Raw genomic sequence first — 18,057 nt, forward strand, 5'->3', positions numbered from 1 at the left:
AATTACATGGAGTCATTACCTTCACTTCATTGATATCCTGTGGGTTCCTCACTCGTCTGTAATAAGCAGAGCTAATCCTGCTGGGCTTCATCCATGGGGGCTGGCTGGCATTGGGGTCTTCGGCAAAAATCTCACTGAAAATCTCTCTCGTCAAGTTAAACACAGCCTGGAAGAGGAGAGAGAGAGATGAGACTAGTTTCTCCCTGTCCCCAAACAAACATTTTAAAAAATGAATGTCACTATTAAAAACAGCTATAGCCAAAACAAAAAGGGACTACTGTGCAAAATGTATGAAACAGCAACTGATGGTTTCACAATCTGTGACCATGGCACCAAGGATAAACTTAGAATTCTATTAACTTGCAAGAGTGAAGGCATGGCAGAGATACTTTCTCACAGAGGAGGGGGATATTAGGATTGCAGAACTACCAAAGGTGAGTGTAGATCTATTAGGCAAGATTATTATTCAAAGAGAAATGGGACGAAAGAATGTACAGATACATAAAAGGAGACAATTCATCGTGACCAAATGAGTTACATCTGAGGATCATGCGGAAAATAAGGAGGAAACAGCAGTGGCTCCAGCTATCAACTTCTAAAATTCTGTGAAAAGCAAAATTGTGTCAGAGGACTGGAGGACAGCAAATGTGACTAACTCCTCACTTCAAAAAAATAGGTGACAAGGATAAGCCAGGAAATTCTAGGCCAGCTAGTTTTGCTTCTTTACTGGTAAATTACTAGTCTACAACATGGGGTGACATTGGAGAGACAGGAGCTAGTCAGGGCAGTCAGCACTGATTTCCAATCGGGAGGTTGTGCTCAATCAACCTTATCGAATCGTTTGAATAAACAGAGTGGATCGATAAAAGAAATGCAGTGTAATGTGGTTTATATGGATTTTCAGAAAGCATTCAATAAGGTACCACATAGGAGACGTATGGCAAAGCCTGGAATTAAGGGGAGTGTGATCACATGGACAGAGCGATGGCTGAAGGGCAGAAAGTAAAGGGCCAGGGTAAAAGGAAGCATCTTGGACTAGAAAGGTGTGGGAGTGGGGTTCTACAGGGGTCCATGTTGCGGCTGCCCTTAATTGCTAGATTAACAATCTTGACTTCGAAATCGAGAGAACAAGATTCTACAGGGTTTTCAGCAAGTAACTGACCAGTGATTATATCCATTGGTTGACAATACAGCAATAAAAAGGCATAGGTTTGAGAATAAAGAGAGGAGTTTGGAAAAATATTTAGAGAGTGGCTGGAAGGAGGCATAATCAGTTGTGTAAATGGGAGCAGGAAGCTACAGATTCAGTGAGTGGGCAAAACTATGGCAGATGGAGTTCAACGTGGGGAAGCGTGAGGTCACCCACTTTGGATCAGAGAAAGACAAATCGGAAACTGGAGGAATAACGGGATTTGGACAGGTAGAGAGGGTGAATTCATAAATTGAGTTCAGAGCAGTAACACGAATATCAGGATCGAGGTAATGTTTTTAACCTGTGCTGTATGTTTGAGCAGACATCAGAAATTTGGCACTACTACAGACTTCCCCTTTAATTTCTATGTCCAGATCAATTATGTATATAGTCAACCAGAGCCACTGTGGAGCATCACTCACCACACCTTTCTAATCCAAGTAACGAGATATGAATTTTGCCTTTAAACCCAAGAGCTGGATCTCACCTCACAATAAACTCTTTTGCTGACACTCTCTACATCTTGCCCTTTGTTGTTCCCGAGATAGTCCGGGGGTATTTGGACGTCCCGCAGATCCCGTCCCAGCTCCTGCCACTTCCACAGCTCCTCAGCTGCTGCATGGACCATCTTCTCAACATCCAGTGCATCGTGAGGTACAGCAATGTACGGCTCCTCGCGGACTTTCAGTGGCACAGCCTTTGGCGGCTGGGCCTCCTGCTCCTGGACTGGCTGCTGCGCTTTGCGAGAGCTCAGTCCAAAGTCTTCGTCAAACCAGTCCTGGTCGTCTCCCAGGTCGTCGAGCAGCTCGCGACTCAATTCCAGCTCTGCGAGGCGCTTGGCCAACTCTTCCTGCCCACTTGTGCCGAACACTGGGCTGCCCTGTCGCAAAGTACAGAGACAAATTGTTGGACCAATCTGGAAACTTGAGGTAAAGTGCAAGGTGGGCGGAATTTATTTCAAAACATAAAATGGTCGAAGCGAGGTTTTAATAAACTGTGAAATTCAAGCTTCAAATCAGAGGTCAAACAACATGGGAACAGTATCAGTGTTATTTCAGAGTAACAACAGAAAATGCTGGAAACACTCAGCAGGCCAGGCAGCATCCGTGGAGAGAGAAACAGAGTTAACGTTTCAGGTCTGGGACCCTTCATCAGAACAGTTTCTCCACGGATGCTGCCTGGCCTGCTGAGTATTTCCAGCATTTTCTGTTATTTCAAATTTCCAGCATCCGCAGTATTTTGCTATTATTTCAGAGTATGTGTGGTGGGTTGGACACTGGCCATGAACCTCTGGGGTCCAGTCTTCCAATTCGCCCACAGCCATGGGATGAAAATCAAGGGTTCTGCACACAGTTGGAGCCCAGAACACAAAACAGTCTCTATTTTAGCACGAATGGGCATTCTCACTCTGCAGAAAATTTATCCTCAGTGTGCCCCCACCCCCCCACAGAGCCGGCAATCAGTGTAACCTGTCAAATCATGGAAACTGACAAAAACTTCAACTCTTCTGCAGTAATTGCACTTTTAAATTCCCCACTAAAAGTTAGATCCTTTTGGATTAGGTGTAACTGAGGTTTTAACAGCATAGTGACTGCTAAACAAAGGTAGTGACTGTGAAAAACTAATGTTAATTTTGTGGAGTGTCAAACTTTCCATTAAAAATTTTTTTACAATTTTTAAGAAACTTTAATTATTTCAGGTTTGCCTTTTCCTCACGCGAGAGCCCCAATCTTTGTTTTGCTCCCTCCAACATTTTTAGAAAGTTAGAATCAAAGGAGCTTACCTACTTCCTGATTCGCTGTCTGTGAGAATTCTGTGTTTTGATTGGCTGCTTAGACAGTTTGTTGACGTCACAGCAGCTCTGGGCTGGGAATCCCCATTAGCTTACAGTGATTTCAATGACGCATCGGAAAACCCAAAATTCTCGCCAGAGAGCGTGAGATCTTTGTGCGAGCTTACTTCAGGGCATAACAGTGAACGCCTTTGCTGCACCACTGACCGCAAATTCCGGGCCAATCTCTCTACAGGTGTGATGCTGCAAAGTATCGTCAAGTGGCCTTCCCGAGCTATAATACCACACATGTTGCGAATAAGATGTGTTACGCTTACCCATGTGGTGTGATCAATATGTCCACTTTAGTGGTTATTTCATGAGCCTCATGAAGGGCGATATCACACTGCTGACTATCCGGTGGTTGGGGGGGGTGGGAAATGAGAGGTACTACTTTTGACACGTCACGATGAAACCAGTCAACCTCCCTCAAACTAGGTGATCACAAGGAAAACGGACAGCTGCAATTAACCGTGGATGTAGTAATGTGTACTTTAGGAAGCAGTTTTTGATGTGGGCCTGTATAAATCACTCTAGGATAAGAGTATTACAGGAGCTTAGTTCAGAGGATTCTCTTAATCCACTAACTGTGGTGTACTTTGCAGCATGGGGAGTGACAAGAATTTCAGATTGGATTCTCTGAAGTTAAGTTTTTGAAAATCAGATCACTTCCAGTTTAACTGCTGCATACTCTAACTTCTTTCCTGCACTGTTTAGGTAAACCTGAGTATTCGCCAAATCGTTCGTGTGGGAAGAAGAGCCACGTGTCAGTTTAGTCAGGATGTCCTCGTGTAAACATGACCCAATCATTTACTTCAATGATTTATGCCACATTGTGCATGTTTGTAAATGTATGGAAAACAGCGGGGCTTGTCAAACACTTTCAGGAAGAGGGCTGTTTGTCCAATTGTATGTTAATTTGCATGAGCAACTGGATGATAATCACACCCTTATTCTTCTAACCAGGCAGCTGTTCGGTCTCTGGATTTTGTTTCCGGATACTATGCTGTAATATGCCCTACACATATCTGAACAAGTCCAGGATTTAAAAAATACTTTCCATAACTTAGCTTAAAGGACTTGTTTTAAAACACTGTGCCTCTTCTAGGGAAGGACATCAATGTGGAGGAGAAAAGGCCTGAGAAATTTCAATGGAGATCACAAAGTCTTTACCTCATTAATTACATAGCAGAAATGGTCACTAACCACATAGAATTATTCAGATGTGCTTGTATGCATTTTGTGAATTAACAGGCAAGTTAGAAAGCACCCAGAAACTAGACATTTTAAGGAGATTCACCAGCGTTTGATTTCATCACCTTCAAATACATTTATCATCAAATTATCAAGATATTCCTCACAATAGTCTTTTGATAAAGGGTCATTTTTGGAACACAAAGGGAACCCTCTAAAAATGACGACTTGTATGAACTGGATTTTAGACCATCCAAGGTATGTTACATTGTGACCTGCATAACCTGCCTGAAAAATTGGGCTTGTATCTCACTTCCATGACAACAATAAGCAATGAGTAAGCTAACATTTTGGAGGATTAATGGGCCTCTGGGATTATTAAAACAATTACATTATGACTCTATGATAGATAACGCATTGCTAATTCTTAAAAGTAAACCCCCAACCCAAAATACAGGCTGAAAATGAATACTCACAGGTCTAGGACAAAGATCTGGAGATAATATTTCCTCCTTATCCTCATCACTGTCATCCCTTTCAGAAGTCTGTTGGATAGCAACCCCATTTTCTACCTCCAGATACTTGGGAGGTGACCTGGGTGAGGATTCAACAGCCGATTCAAACCACAACTCTTGATTAGTAAGATGGATCTTTTCATCTCGAGCCTTCTTGATTTGCTGCAATTGTTTGACAGCGTCCTTGACAAAGGAAGACAGGATATTATCAGCCAAAGAGCTGGCTTTTATCTCACTGTCCTTCAGTTCTTCTTTAACGTCCTCACTGTCCTCATGATTGTCCTTCGGTTCCACTCCTTTAAAGCCCTCACTCGCCTCATGTATTTCCTCAGATTCAGGCCTGAGGTATGGTGCTCTAAGCTGGGCCTCAAGTTGCTCCTTTTCCCTGTTCAGTAGATCCAAGAGAGGAGTTGAAGACTTCTCATGGATAGCTGGTGAAATCTCCTCTTTTGTTTCACTGGAAGAATGCACAGACAATTCAGTGAGGAAATCAGTGACCGTCTCCAGAACAGGCCTGGATGCTTTTTCTAGGGACACATCAGGTAGGTTGAACTCTTCTTCACCCTGGTCTTTGTTCAAATTTGCCAATTGTTCCTCCTCACCGCATTCGGGCAGACTCTCCTCTAAATTCTGATCACATACAAAAGACTCCACTGCCTTAGCAGATTCATTGATAATATGCACCAAGTCAACAGTATTAGACTCAGAAAACTGACTGCTTGCACATTGATCATTTAAGCTGTTTTCAGATGCGGTCATCTTAAAATCTACTTTATCAATGGGGATTTTACTGAGGAAAGACTCATCCTCCTGCTTTGACTCTTCTTTTGAAAGCTCTGGCCTTTCCTCTTCCCCACTGCATGGTTTGCAGTCTTGATTTAATTTATTATCTAATTTATCTTCTAAGAACGGGCCGCCTTCATTTTCCGTTGTATCGATGGCCTCCTCATAATGCTCAGGTAGAAGGGAAATCTTGTGGGGAGGAGCAAAGATGCCATATTTGTCTTTGCACCTGAAGTACACAACTCCATCATACATCCCGTTATTACTGCCTTCTGGCTTATCCAGCTCCACCCCAGCCCAAAAGCCATTTGCGAAGTTAGTTCTTCCCTTGAAGCGCAGTGTCCCTGGCTGGATGCTACTAACTAAAACTCTGGCACCAGTTTGGAATTCGGGCAGCTCATCGGTTTCATGCGATGTAGGCGTTGGGGTGTGACACGGAGAGGGAGAGTGCGACGGCAGAGGTGTCTGTTCTTCATTGTCTGCATCACTGCGCTCCTCATTTCTGCTCTTCTCAGTTGGCGACTTCAAATCCAGAAGTTTTCCTGAATGCACACTACCGCAGCTGGAAAAGGATTTTTCACTTAGGCGCTCACTGATTTCGTCGTCCGTGCCGATGCTTGGTGAGGCACTTCGAGAATGCTCTTCCCCTTCACCCATTTCCTCTTGCTTGGAAAGTTCAAGACGGAACAGCACTTTGGACTCAACGAGACTCTCGTAAGCAATCTCGTTTCTTGGTGAAAGAACCACTGCGGATTCGGTACCATCGTTGTAACTCCTAGCACGAGAACTTTCGTCCAAGTCTTCAGTTGCTTCCTTTCTTGGCGATGACTCAAAGTCTTCCGAGTAAGTTGTCTCCTTTCCTGGAGAGAGGCACTCAAAATCTTGAGGATAGGAATCATTCTTTGGTGACGTTCTATCCAAAGCCCTATGGTCAGATTTCACAGAGTCAACAGAGGTGTCTGACTTAATTGATATGACTATCTTCACAGAACTAGCTGAATGATCACTCACTCCATCCTCATCAGTAGAGCCTTCCTTGTGCAAGTAGCATTCTTCACCCTTCAAGTCTTCAAAGTTCTTTTCAACTTGCTCAACTTCAAAAGGCTGCTGTCTCTCCTCGGAAAGAAGCGTGCTTCGTTGAGTCAACCTCTCAATAAGCTCGACAACGTGGAGGGGCTGTGCTTTCTCGCCATCTAGTTTCAGTAAGGGTTCAGATTTATCGGATTGTCGAGAGAACCCGAGTAAGTCATCTACATCAGACTCTTCTGATTTTATATTTTCAAGTTCCTCCTGGACATCATCTTGCACGGATCGATGACTGGACACGACACTTTCATCACCAGAACCGTCCTCTGACCTAATGACCGACTGGTCTGGCAAATAGCTACACTCGGGAGCTCCCTTTTGATGCGGGGCTGCTGGTACGTTATCCAGCCCCTCGACAAAATCTGGCTGAGATCTCACGTGAGATTTGGAAACTGGTGAAGGGCTTCGAGAGGACTCATCAGCTCGACTATCAAAAATTGCGGACTTGCTTTGGTTTGATGCTTGCAGTTCGCTGAGGCTGTTGGATTTCTGCCCATCTGGGCTTGATGATCTTTGCTCTGTAACAAACACAAGTAATTAGTGTTACTCAATCACTTTCTTTAAAGAAAGAACTTGCGTGTATACAACGCTTTTCACGACCTCAGGACGTTCCAAAGCACTTTACAACAAATTAAATACATTTTGAAGTGCAGTCACGGTTGGAATGTAGGAAACACGGCAACCAATTTGTGCACAGCAAGCTCCCAGAAATAGCAACGCGGTCAATGACCTGATGATCTGTTTTAGGTATTGGTTGAGGGATAAATATTGGCCAGAACACTGGGGAGAACTCCCCCGCTTTTCTTCGAATAGTGCCATGCAATGTTCCCTTTAAGCTGCGCAGCACTTCAGGGACACTGCGCAGCTGGATTTTCAATGCAAAAACCGCGCGTGCTTAAAGGGGCCGGACGGCACCAAAAAAATTGTGGGGAACGTTGGTGGCATAGAATCTTTTACATCCATCTGAGAGTGGACAGGGCCTCAAGTTTAATGTCTCATCCAAAAGACAGCACCTCCAACAGTGCAGCACTCCTTTGGTACTGCACTGGAGTGTCAGCCTGGATTATGGGGCTCAACTCTCTGAAGTGGGACGTGAACTTACTTTATCCATGTAAACGTGCAATGACACCTCTTGAGGATGTCATTTTGATACCAGTCTTCTTTTACCATTCCGTTCTCAGTAAAAGGAACAAAAAAAAGCCTTATTGAAATAAATGGTATTTTGATTTTTTTGTGATGGCACCGTACAAGATCTAAACTAAATGCAAAAGACTTAAGAGACAAAGGAGAGCCAGTTGAGCTGGAATTCGGTGTAGCAGAGAATTGCGGAATTACCAAAAACAAATATATCCGCCGCCGATTTAACCTGGCTTTCAGTTTGAAACGGACAGCATGCTGCGCAATACATCAAGTCAACATATTAAAATACTAGCAATTATTGTCTAGAATTTTTCAATCCTACACCAGCTTAACGTTACCCCCCAGCTGTTTAAAGATACAATCTCTGGGGGTCCAAATCTAACGGTTTCTGTATGTAGTGGTGGATACATACCCGGCTTGGAAATGGAGCCCAGCGATGCTTTGGATCTTTCTCCTTCAGTAATGGATTTCCAGCTCTTTGCAGATTCAGTCCTAAAAGCAGAAAACAAATTCTAAACTTAGAGCTAGTCAGCGTAAATCATATAGTCCATGGAGTATAATCAGCTTAACTGTACAATGATGGATAAATCCAGTCACCCTCCTTCCTGAACCATGGTGCACAAAGAGGCAGTCCCTGTACTAAGCAGCATTGCCATATCTCTGCCTAACCTTCAGGAATCTCTGCGAGAGACACAATTGGTAATTGAGCGCTAGTCTCCCAGTCAGAATCCTGAAACTGGCGTGCCACTATTTTCCAGCAAGTTGCTGTGACTTGCTTTTCGCCTTATAACCTGCCCTGCCAGTAACGCAGCAAATGTCCCTGGGTAGGAGTCACATATTAAATTGCAAGGACAGATTTGGGAGTCTGCACTGCTGCCTGTAGGAGTTAGATCAGTGAAAGGGGCGGTCAGCTATCAAAAACGTCTTCTAGGGAATGTAAATTAATTCTCACTCTGATCCGTAACAGTTGAATAAAAATGGACCTGAAGCAGCAGTAGTGGGAAAGGCAACATCCTAATCTGATGTTAGAATCATATTTCTGGGCTGCCAAATACAAAATGCTGGAGAAATCTACCGCACTTGAGATAGAAAGGAGTTCCCCCGCCAATCACCCCCCCACCCTCCCATTTTATCTTCCACACACACTTCTCTCTGTGCACTTAACAAAGTCACTTGTTTTAAGGGTAGTCTTCCTAAACCAGTAGCTTACAAAGCTCTGGTTAAATGACTGCCCGCTATCAACATCCGAAACAGGAGAACATAGCTGCAGCTCTTACCACAAACTAATTGAACATGGTATTGGGCCTGGTGCACAAGTGTGTGGAAGAAATGTTACTCCTCGAGTGTTACTCCTTCCCTCATTAAGGTGGAAACTTTGCTTGGCTATATCACTGCGAGGGGAGAAAGGAGCAACACGGGGGTGGGGGGTGCTCTTTTCACACTGAAGGTGACCAGAGAAATACTCATTATACACATAACCAGTTCTCCAGACAAGTGTGGGATGGAGGTAGGGAAGAGGAAGGCAGAAAAAAAAAAATCAAACTTTTCCAGCTTAAAGGATAAAAGGGAGTTAAATATGAGCGGAGAAAAGAATCATTGTCCATTTCAGTGCATGAAAAATGACAACACGGAGGCAGGAGATGAGCATGCAACTGGCAGATTACAATCCCAACAATTCTCAGACTTTGTGGAAATACTGCACTCCCAGGACTGCCTCACGGCACGTCCCAAAACTCATCCAACTGACTTGCCCAAATAATGTATGAAAATAGAACTCTTATTTTGGATGCAATTGCACAGGTTTGGTGCAACTGCAATCTCCCAACAATCACTTCTTTAAAAAAAAATCATTGAGCAATGCTCTTCCTTTCGCACAGAATGACCAGATCGGGCAAGTGTTAGAGGCTTATCATGCAAGAGTGAAAGGTTTTTTTTTTTTTTTTTGAAAGACCACATTATACTGTCGACACGAACATTTTATTGACTGAAGTTATAACTATTAGGAAAGATTGAACAGGCTGGGGCTCTTTTCTCTGGAAAAGCGAAGGCTGAGGGGTGACCTGATAAGAGTTCTTTATGATTATGAAGGGATTCAAGGAATAGAAGGATATGCTGATAGGGTGAGATAAAGCATGGTGGGAGGAGGCTCGTGTGGAGCATAAACACCGGCACAGACCAGTTGGGCCGAATGGCCTGTTTCGGTACTGTACATTCTATGTAAAGGTACCGCTCCCCCCAAATAAAGCTGCTAAATAACGAAGGGCCCCACAAGCACAAACTAATTTGGACAACAGCAGCTACACTCGGGTATATGGCCCACCATTACTGTTATATTTATCACATACAAGAGCAATAGAACAGACATTCCTCCAGAAGTTTCCCCGAGTAAGGCTGTAGCGCCCAGCAGTGACAGTACCTCTGCAGAGAGGGCGGTTTAATCCTGGGCTTCTCAGCAGCGGAGGACGGGGTTTTGATCTGTGGTTTGGTTGAGCTGCCCACATCGAGGTCTTTACTTAATTCAGCCTGGGTCTTCTTAATAAATTCATCATAGGACTGGTGATGAAAGAGAGGTGGGGGGGGGGGGGGGGGAGTAAAGAATTAAACATTTGGATTTAAAGAATCACAAGTCGATCACATTCTTCTAACTGGATTAGACAAACTGCAAATCCATTTCTCAATCAATAGACCTAATTTTAACAACCAATAATTAAAACTAGTCTCCCAAGTAACTAAAAAGATCAACAGGGTGACAAAAAAACCTAGTTGGTTAAATGCCATCAAAACAAGTTTCTTAGCTGAGGTTCCCCCCGAAACTCTTTCACAGTAAATTTCAAAAACAACCACCTGTACTTATCCAACATTTAACATAGCAAAAAGCCCCAAGCTGCTTTAACAAAGAAGTGGGCATTGAGCAGCAGGGTGACAGCATTCAGAAAGACTACCCAAGGCACCAATGAAAAAGGTAGGTTTTCAAGAGGCTCTTGAAAGTAGAAGAGGTGTGGCAACGCAGAGGGATTTGGGAAAGGGCTTTGAATGCATTTTGGGCCTGTTGTGAAGGCTCTGCCACTGATGGTGGAGCAGAGCCAGAAAGAAAACATAGCGCCTTTCTCCCAAAGCACTTCACGCCCCCCAATGATTTTCCAATTAAAAGAGGTCTGCTCTGTAGACGCCGAGTTTATTTTGGGAATACGAAATATGTGCAACACTCTGTATCGCAGCTTCTGCAGTGACCGGTGCTCTGTCTAATAGTCCCAAATGAAAATGGCTCGACAATGCAGGGCTAAGGCCTTTTCATGATAGTCTCACCTCTAGTTGTTTGATGAGGCTGGCCTCCTGTGCTTTCAATCTCTCTTTCTGACGCTTCTTCTGCTCTTTCTTCAGCTTGTCCACAATGGACTTGCGCTTCCTAAGCTCATCCTTCAGTGCCCGGATCCTGCTCTCAATATCACTCTGGTCTGATGTCGTTTCTGTAAGGGATGCACTTGTGTCAAGATTACAACAGGTAGTAGCTTTCATTACAGCCCCACTCATTAACAAACGTGGCAGGGGGAAGAAAACTACAGAGAAACTCCTTTCTGTTCCAGATCCACAAGTTTTAAAATAGAGATAGCTATGCTTACTCAATTCTCCAGTTAACATGCATACAGCCTCTGCACACTAACATTAGCTGACAGAGACAGGTAAGAACATAAGAATTAGGAGCAGAGTAGACCATACGGCCCTCCGAGCCTGCTCCGCCATTCAATAAGATCGTGGCTGATCTTCAACCTCAACTCCACTTTCCCGCCCGATTTCCATAGCCCTTGATTCCAAAAATCTAATCGATCTCAGCCTTGAATATACTCAATGACTGAGCATCAACAGCCCTCTGGGGTAGAGAATTCCAAAGATTCACAACCCTCGAACCGAAGAAAGTTCTCATCTCAATCCTAATTGTCCGACCCCTTATCCTGAGACTATGCCCCCTAGTTCTAGACACTCCAGCCAAGGGAAACAGCCTCTCAGCATCTACCCTGTCATGCCGTCTCAGAATCTTGTACTTTTCAATGAGCTCATTCTTCTAAACTCCTGTGAGTATAGGCCCATTCTACTCCATCTTTCCTCGTAGGACAACCCTCTCATCCCAGGAATCAATCTAGTGAACCTTTGTTGCACCCCCTCTAAGGCAAGAATATCCTTCCTTAGGTACGGAGACCAAAACTGTGCACAGTACTCCAGGTGTGGTCTCACCAAAGCACTGCACAATTGCAGCACAACTTTCTTACTCTTGTACTCCAATCCCCTTGCAATAAAGGCCAGCATACACTTTCCCTTCCTAATTGCTTGCTGTACTTGCATGTTAACTGTGTTTTGTGGACAAGGACACCCAAATCCCTCTGAACACCAACATTTAATAGTTTTTCACCATTTAAAAAATATTGTTTTTCTATTCTTCCTACCAAAGTGAATAACCTCACATTTCCCTGCATCTGCCACCTTATTGCCCACTCACTTAACCTGTCTGTATCCCTTTGCAGATTCTGTGTCCTCCTCACAACTTTCCCACCTAACTTTGTATAGTCAGCAAACTTGGATACATTACACTCGGTCCCTTCATCTAAGTCATTAATATAGATCATAAATCGCTGAGGCCCCAGCACGGATCCCTGTTGCACCCCACTAGTAGCAGTATGCCAATCTGAAAATGACCCGTTTATTCCTACTCTGTTTTCTGTCCTTTAACCAATCCTCTATCAATGCTAATATATTACCCCCAACCCCATGAGATCTTATCTTGAGTAACAACCTTTCAAGTGGCACCTTATTGAATGCCTTTTGAAAATCCAAATATACAACATCCACTGGCTCTCCTTTATCTACCCTGCTAGTTACGTCCTCAAAAAAAAATAGATTTGTCAATCACTATTTCCCTTTCATAAAACCATGTGAACTCTGCCTAATCATATTATGACTTTCTAACTGCCCGGTTACCACTTTCTTAGTAATGGATTCTGCATTTTCCCTGCTACTGATGTCAGGCTAAATAGCCTGTAGTTACCTGTTTTCTCTCTCCCTCCTTTCTTGAATAGCGGTGTTATATTTGCTATCTTCCAATTCACTGAGACCGTTCCAGAATCTAGGGAATTTTGGAAGATCACAACCAATGCAGCCACTATCTCTGCAGCCATCTCTTTTAGAACCCTAGGATGTAGGCCATCAAGTCCAGGGGATTTGTCGGCTTTTAGTCCCATTAATTTCTCCAGTACTTTTCCTTAACTAATATTAAATATTAATTACTTTAAGTTCCTCATTCTCATTGGACACTTGGTTCCCCACTATTTCTGCCATGTTTTTTGTATCTTCTACTGTGAAGACAGATACAAAATGTAGGTTTGAAGTCTTTGCCATTTCCTTATTCCCCATTATAATTCCTCCTGTCTCAGCCTCTAAGGGACCAACACTTACTTTCACTACTCTCTTCCTTTTAACATACTTGTAGAAGCTCTTAAAATCTGTTTTTATATTTCTTGCAAGTTTACTCATTCCAATTTCTCCCTCTATCAATTTTTGGTCATCTTTTGCTGGTTTCTAAATCTCTCCCTATCCTCAGGCGTGCTACTCTTCTTGCCAACATTATAAGCCTCTTATTTTAATCTAATACTATCCTTAACCTTAGCTAGCCACGGATGGATCGCTTTTCCCGTGGAGTTTTTATTTCTCAATGGAATATATATTCATTGAGAATTATGAAATACTTCTTTAAATGTTGGCCATTGCTTATCTACCATCATACCTTTTAATCTAATTTTCCAATCTACCTTAGCCAACTCTCCCCTCATACCTATGTAATTGGTTTTATTTAAGTTTAATACTCTAGTTTCGGACTTAAGTACATCACTCTCGAATTCAATGTGAAATTCTATCATATTATGATCACTCTTCCCCAGAGGATCTCTTACTGAGATTACTAATTAATCCTGTCTCATTATATAAAACAAAATCTATAATAGCTTCTTCCCTGGTTGGTTCCACGACATAATGTTCTAGGAAACTGTCTCTAATGAACTTGTCCTCCAACTACTTTTGCCAATTTGATTTCTCCAGTCTATATGAAGATTAAAGGCCCCCATGATTATTGCATTACCTTTGTTACAAGCTCCTCTTATTGCTTGATTAATATTCTGTCCAACAATATAGCTACTGTTAGGGGGCCTATAAACTACTATTACAAGTGTTTTCTGCCACGTTATTTCTTATCTCCACCCATACTGACTCGACTTCCTGCTCTTCCAAGCCAAGATCTTTCCACACTACTGTCCTTATGTCATCCTTTATAGTCATTGCTACCCCTCCCCCTCCTTTTCCATTTTGTCTGCCTTTTCGAAACGTCAAGTACCCTGGAATATTTAGTTGCCAACCTTGGCCACCATGCAACCACGTCTCTGTAATGGCTATTAGATCAATACATTTATCTCTATCTGTGCCATTAATTCGTCTATCTTGTTATGAATGCTTTGTGCATTCAGATAGTGCCTTTAATGTTAACTTTTTACCTTTTTCCCTGATTCGACCTTATTCACTGATGCACCATTACTGTTAAAATCTCTGTCCCTTCCTGTCGCACTTTGCTTATCTTGACCCAAATCACTACACTGCTCCATTGCCTTGACTTTTCTCTTTAGATTTATGCATTTGCCCTCACTTGAATCCTCGCCCCAATTTTTAGTTTAAAGCCTTATCTACTGCCCTAGTTATTCGATTCACGAGGACACTGGTCCAGCCTGGTTTAAGTGGAGCCCACCCCAGTGGAACAAATCCCTCTTTCCCCAGTACTGGTGTCAGTGCCCATGAATAGGTGCAAATCCCCAACAGTATAACTATAGGTTCTGTTATCACATTCTCTTGAGTGACTGATTAGACCCACAGCCCTGCTGTTCACACTAACTAATCAGACCTACAGTCCTATTGACACCGATTGTAGTCAGACCCACAGCCCTGCTGTACACACTGATTGTGGTCAGAACCACAATCCTGTACACACTGGCTGATCAGACCCACAGTCCTGCTGTACACACTGACTGGTCAGGCCCACGGTTCTGTACACACTGACTGGTCAGACCCACAGCCCTGGCATACACACTGATTGTGGTCAGACCCACAGCCCTGGTCTACACACAGTGGTCAGACCCACAGTGAGCCAAAGGAGAAGAAATTAGGAGCTGGTGACTAAAAGCTTTGTCAAAGAGGCATGTTTTAAGGTGAGTGCTAAAGGTGGAAAGGAATGGGTTTCCATAGGGAATTCCAGGATGTGGGGCCTAAGTGTTGGAAAGCATGTCTGTGATTGACAGGGTGATGGGTGGGTGGTGGGATGCTCAAGAGGGCAGAGTGAGGGGAATGGAGAGCATTGGGGGGGGGGGGTGGGGGTAGGAGGGGGGGTGTTGGACTAGTGGAGGTTACAGACAGAGGCAAGGAGACACCATGAGGAATTTAAACACAAGAATGAGAATTTGAAATTGGAGGTGTTGGGAGGGTCAGGAGACAATGTAGGTTGTTAAGGGCAGACGTGATGACTGAGCAGGACCTACTGCTGGATAGGATACAGACAGCATAGTTTTGGATGGTGGAGGATGGGAGGTCGACTAGAAGAACACTGGAATAGTCGAGTCTGGAGGTGACAAAGGCGTGAATGAGGGTTTCAGCAGCAGATGGACTGAGGCAGGGGTGGAGGCGGGCAATGTTACAGTGGGGGATTGGGGTCGAAAGCTCAGCTCGGGGTTGAACAGGTTGCCGGGGTGTGAATAGGCTGATTCAGCTTGAAACAGTGGCTGGGAAGGTGGATGGAATCGGTGGCTAGGGTACGGAGGGAATGCATAAACAGGGAAATGTGTTTAGTTTTCAGTGCTGACTGCTGTGCTAAGCACGTTACTGGCTTGTGGTGTTAGTGAAAAGGTGTAAAGTGGCATTCTTCATCCAATTTCGACATGTGCAACATGACCAGCAAGTTGCATGAGAATGCTGACCAATGAAGTCAATCTTACTTAGGGACTCGGCTTTTATCTCTCACTCAATGCATGCCATGAGGAAATTGAAATACAGGAAACTTTGGTTTATCCGGAGGTTAACTGTCCGGAATGCTCGAGCCACCGGCAAAATTCAGGAGTCGGTTCATAAGTTTTTTTTCCACTAGTCAGGCTCTGCAAGGTCTAGCTAAAGCTGTTGCTTAGCTACAGAGACGCTTGCAAGCTACGGCCGACTGTTTAGAAGCTGTTAGGGTTTGTTGCTAGATACGGAGCTCAAAAGCTTCCGTATGTTTTAACATTAGCGCTGGTTTGTCCGGCAGTTTTGATTGGACGGCAACAGCTCGGTCCTGTCGGTGCCGGATATCACAAAGTTTCCTGTAATGAGGTGTCAAAAGACAACCTGCCTGCTCTGTACCAGCGACTCCAATTATATTCAGAGTGGTAATGCAGCAAGGTGTAGAAACAAGCAAAACCAGAGGGGCACCTCTCCTGTGACAACACACGTCATCCTTCCCTTACTGAACTTACTGCTACAGCATGACCGCCTCCCCAAATCAGGTGCTATTTTCACCTCTTTATAACACAGGAGAGGACGCTGATAGATTTAATGCATCTGTATCGTGCTGTACTTTCAGCTGTGTGTGTCTTTTTTTTTTAAAACACATTGAATGCAGAATTCTAATCTACTTCGAAATGCAAGCACATCGAATAATTCCAGTAAACTCCTGATAATCTTGGTCGTGCACGTTTGGAATTTCTTACCCGACTGCGTCACAGAAACCGATTCGTCAGACCAGCTGCTGGATGCTTGGCGTGATTTTAGTGCAGGCTTGATCTGTACACTGAGGCTGGAGTTGCTTTTCTGACCATCTTGCTTCGATGTACTGACACTCGCTTTTGAGGGAGGAGACTGCAAAGGGGGAAAAGGAAAGCCAACATCTTAGTTCCCCGGCTGGCACTGTTTTCTGATTTGATGGAAAGGAAAGTCAGATGGGTAGGGAGCGTGCTTTCAAGCCTCCGCACGTGCCCAGTCCTTCAGAGGACATGTTCAATCGAGGCCCCGCCAGCCTGCTGAGTTGGATGTTAATGACTCCAAGGCACTACTTGAAGAGGAGCAGGGGTCTCTTCTGGTGTTTTAGCCAACAATCATCCCTCAGCCAACACCACCAAAAACAGATTAACTGGTCATTTATCTCATTGTTGTTTGTGGGATCTTAGAACAACTTGCATTTATATAGCGCATTCAACATAGTAAAACATCCAAGGTGCTGCACGAGGGTTTATCAAACAGAATTTGACACTGAGCCACAGAAGGAGATATTAGGACAGATGACCAAAACTTTGCTCAAAGAGGTAGGTTTTAAGGAGCATCATGGAGGAGAGCGAATTCGAGAGGTTTAGGGAAGGAATTCTAGAGCTTGGGGCCTAGGCAGCTGAAGGCACTGAAAACAAGGATGAGAATTTTTTTAAATCGAGGGGTTGCTGCAGAATACCCAGCCTCTGACCTGCTCTTGTTGCCACAGTATTTATGTGGCTGATCCAGTTAAGTTTCTGGTCAATGGTGACCCCCCAGGATGTTGATGGCAGGGGATTCGGCGATGGTAATGCCGCTGAATGTCAAGGGGAGATAAACATTAGTAGGAGCGGGAGTAGGCCATACGGCTCCTCGGGCCTGCTCCGCCATTCAATAGGATCATGGCTGATCCGAACCTAGACTCACGTCCACTTCCCTGCCCGCTCCCCGTAACCCCTAATTCCCTTATCAGCTAGGAAACTGTCTATCTCTGTTTTAAATTTATTTAATGTCGCAGCTTCCACAGCTCTCTGAGGTAGCAAATTCCATAGATTTAGATGGTTAGACTCTCGCTTGTTGAAGATAGTCATTGCCTGGCACTTCTGTGGCACGAATGTTAACTGCTACTTATCAGCCCAAGCCTGAATGTCGTCCAGTTATTGCTAAATGCGGGCATGGACTGCTTCATTATCTGAGGAGTTGCGAATGGCACTGAACACTGTGCAGTCATCAGCAAACATCCCCACTTCTGACCTTATGATGGAAGGAAAGTCATTGATGAAGCAGCTGAAGATGGTTGGGCCTCGGACACCGCCCCGAGGAACTCCTGCAGCGATGTCCTGGGGCTGTGATGATTGGCCTCCAACAACCACAACCATCTTCCTTTGTGCTAGGTATGACTCCAGCCAGTGGAGAGTTTTCCCCGATTCCCATTGACTTCAATTTTACTAGGGCTCCTTGATGCCACACTCGGTCAAATGCTGCCTGATGTCAAAGGCAGTCACTCTCACCTCACCTCTGGA

At 44.1% G+C, this 18,057-nt stretch overlaps 1 protein-coding gene across 3 annotated transcripts in view; it reads right to left on the minus strand.

Annotated features, from left to right (window-relative positions):
• The window catches only part of LOC147121710 (centrosome-associated protein 350-like), a 106,318-nt gene that overhangs the window by 9,830 nt on the left and 78,431 nt on the right, over positions 1 to 18,057 (minus strand). For 2 of the 3 annotated variants that reach the window (XM_085982152.1, XM_085982153.1), the window contains 7 exons: positions 16,504 to 16,651; positions 11,048 to 11,208; positions 10,158 to 10,294; positions 8,154 to 8,233; positions 4,694 to 7,119; positions 1,680 to 2,072; positions 20 to 166 (listed from right to left, as the gene is read on the minus strand). In XM_085982152.1, coding sequence (XP_085838278.1) covers positions 20 to 166; positions 1,680 to 2,072; positions 4,694 to 7,119; positions 8,154 to 8,233; positions 10,158 to 10,294; positions 11,048 to 11,208; positions 16,504 to 16,651 — 3,492 coding nt within the window. Of the gene's footprint in view, positions 1 to 19; positions 167 to 1,679; positions 2,073 to 4,693; positions 7,120 to 8,153; positions 8,234 to 10,157; positions 10,295 to 11,047; positions 11,209 to 16,503; positions 16,652 to 18,057 lie in introns of those variants that run through there. The other variant, XM_085982154.1, reaches the window with a different exon arrangement.

This window comes from Somniosus microcephalus, chromosome 3 (assembly GCF_052327205.1).
Source record: "Somniosus microcephalus isolate GS21.2 chromosome 3, FLI_Smic_1.0, whole genome shotgun sequence".
NCBI lineage: Eukaryota > Metazoa > Chordata > Chondrichthyes > Squaliformes > Somniosidae > Somniosus > Somniosus microcephalus.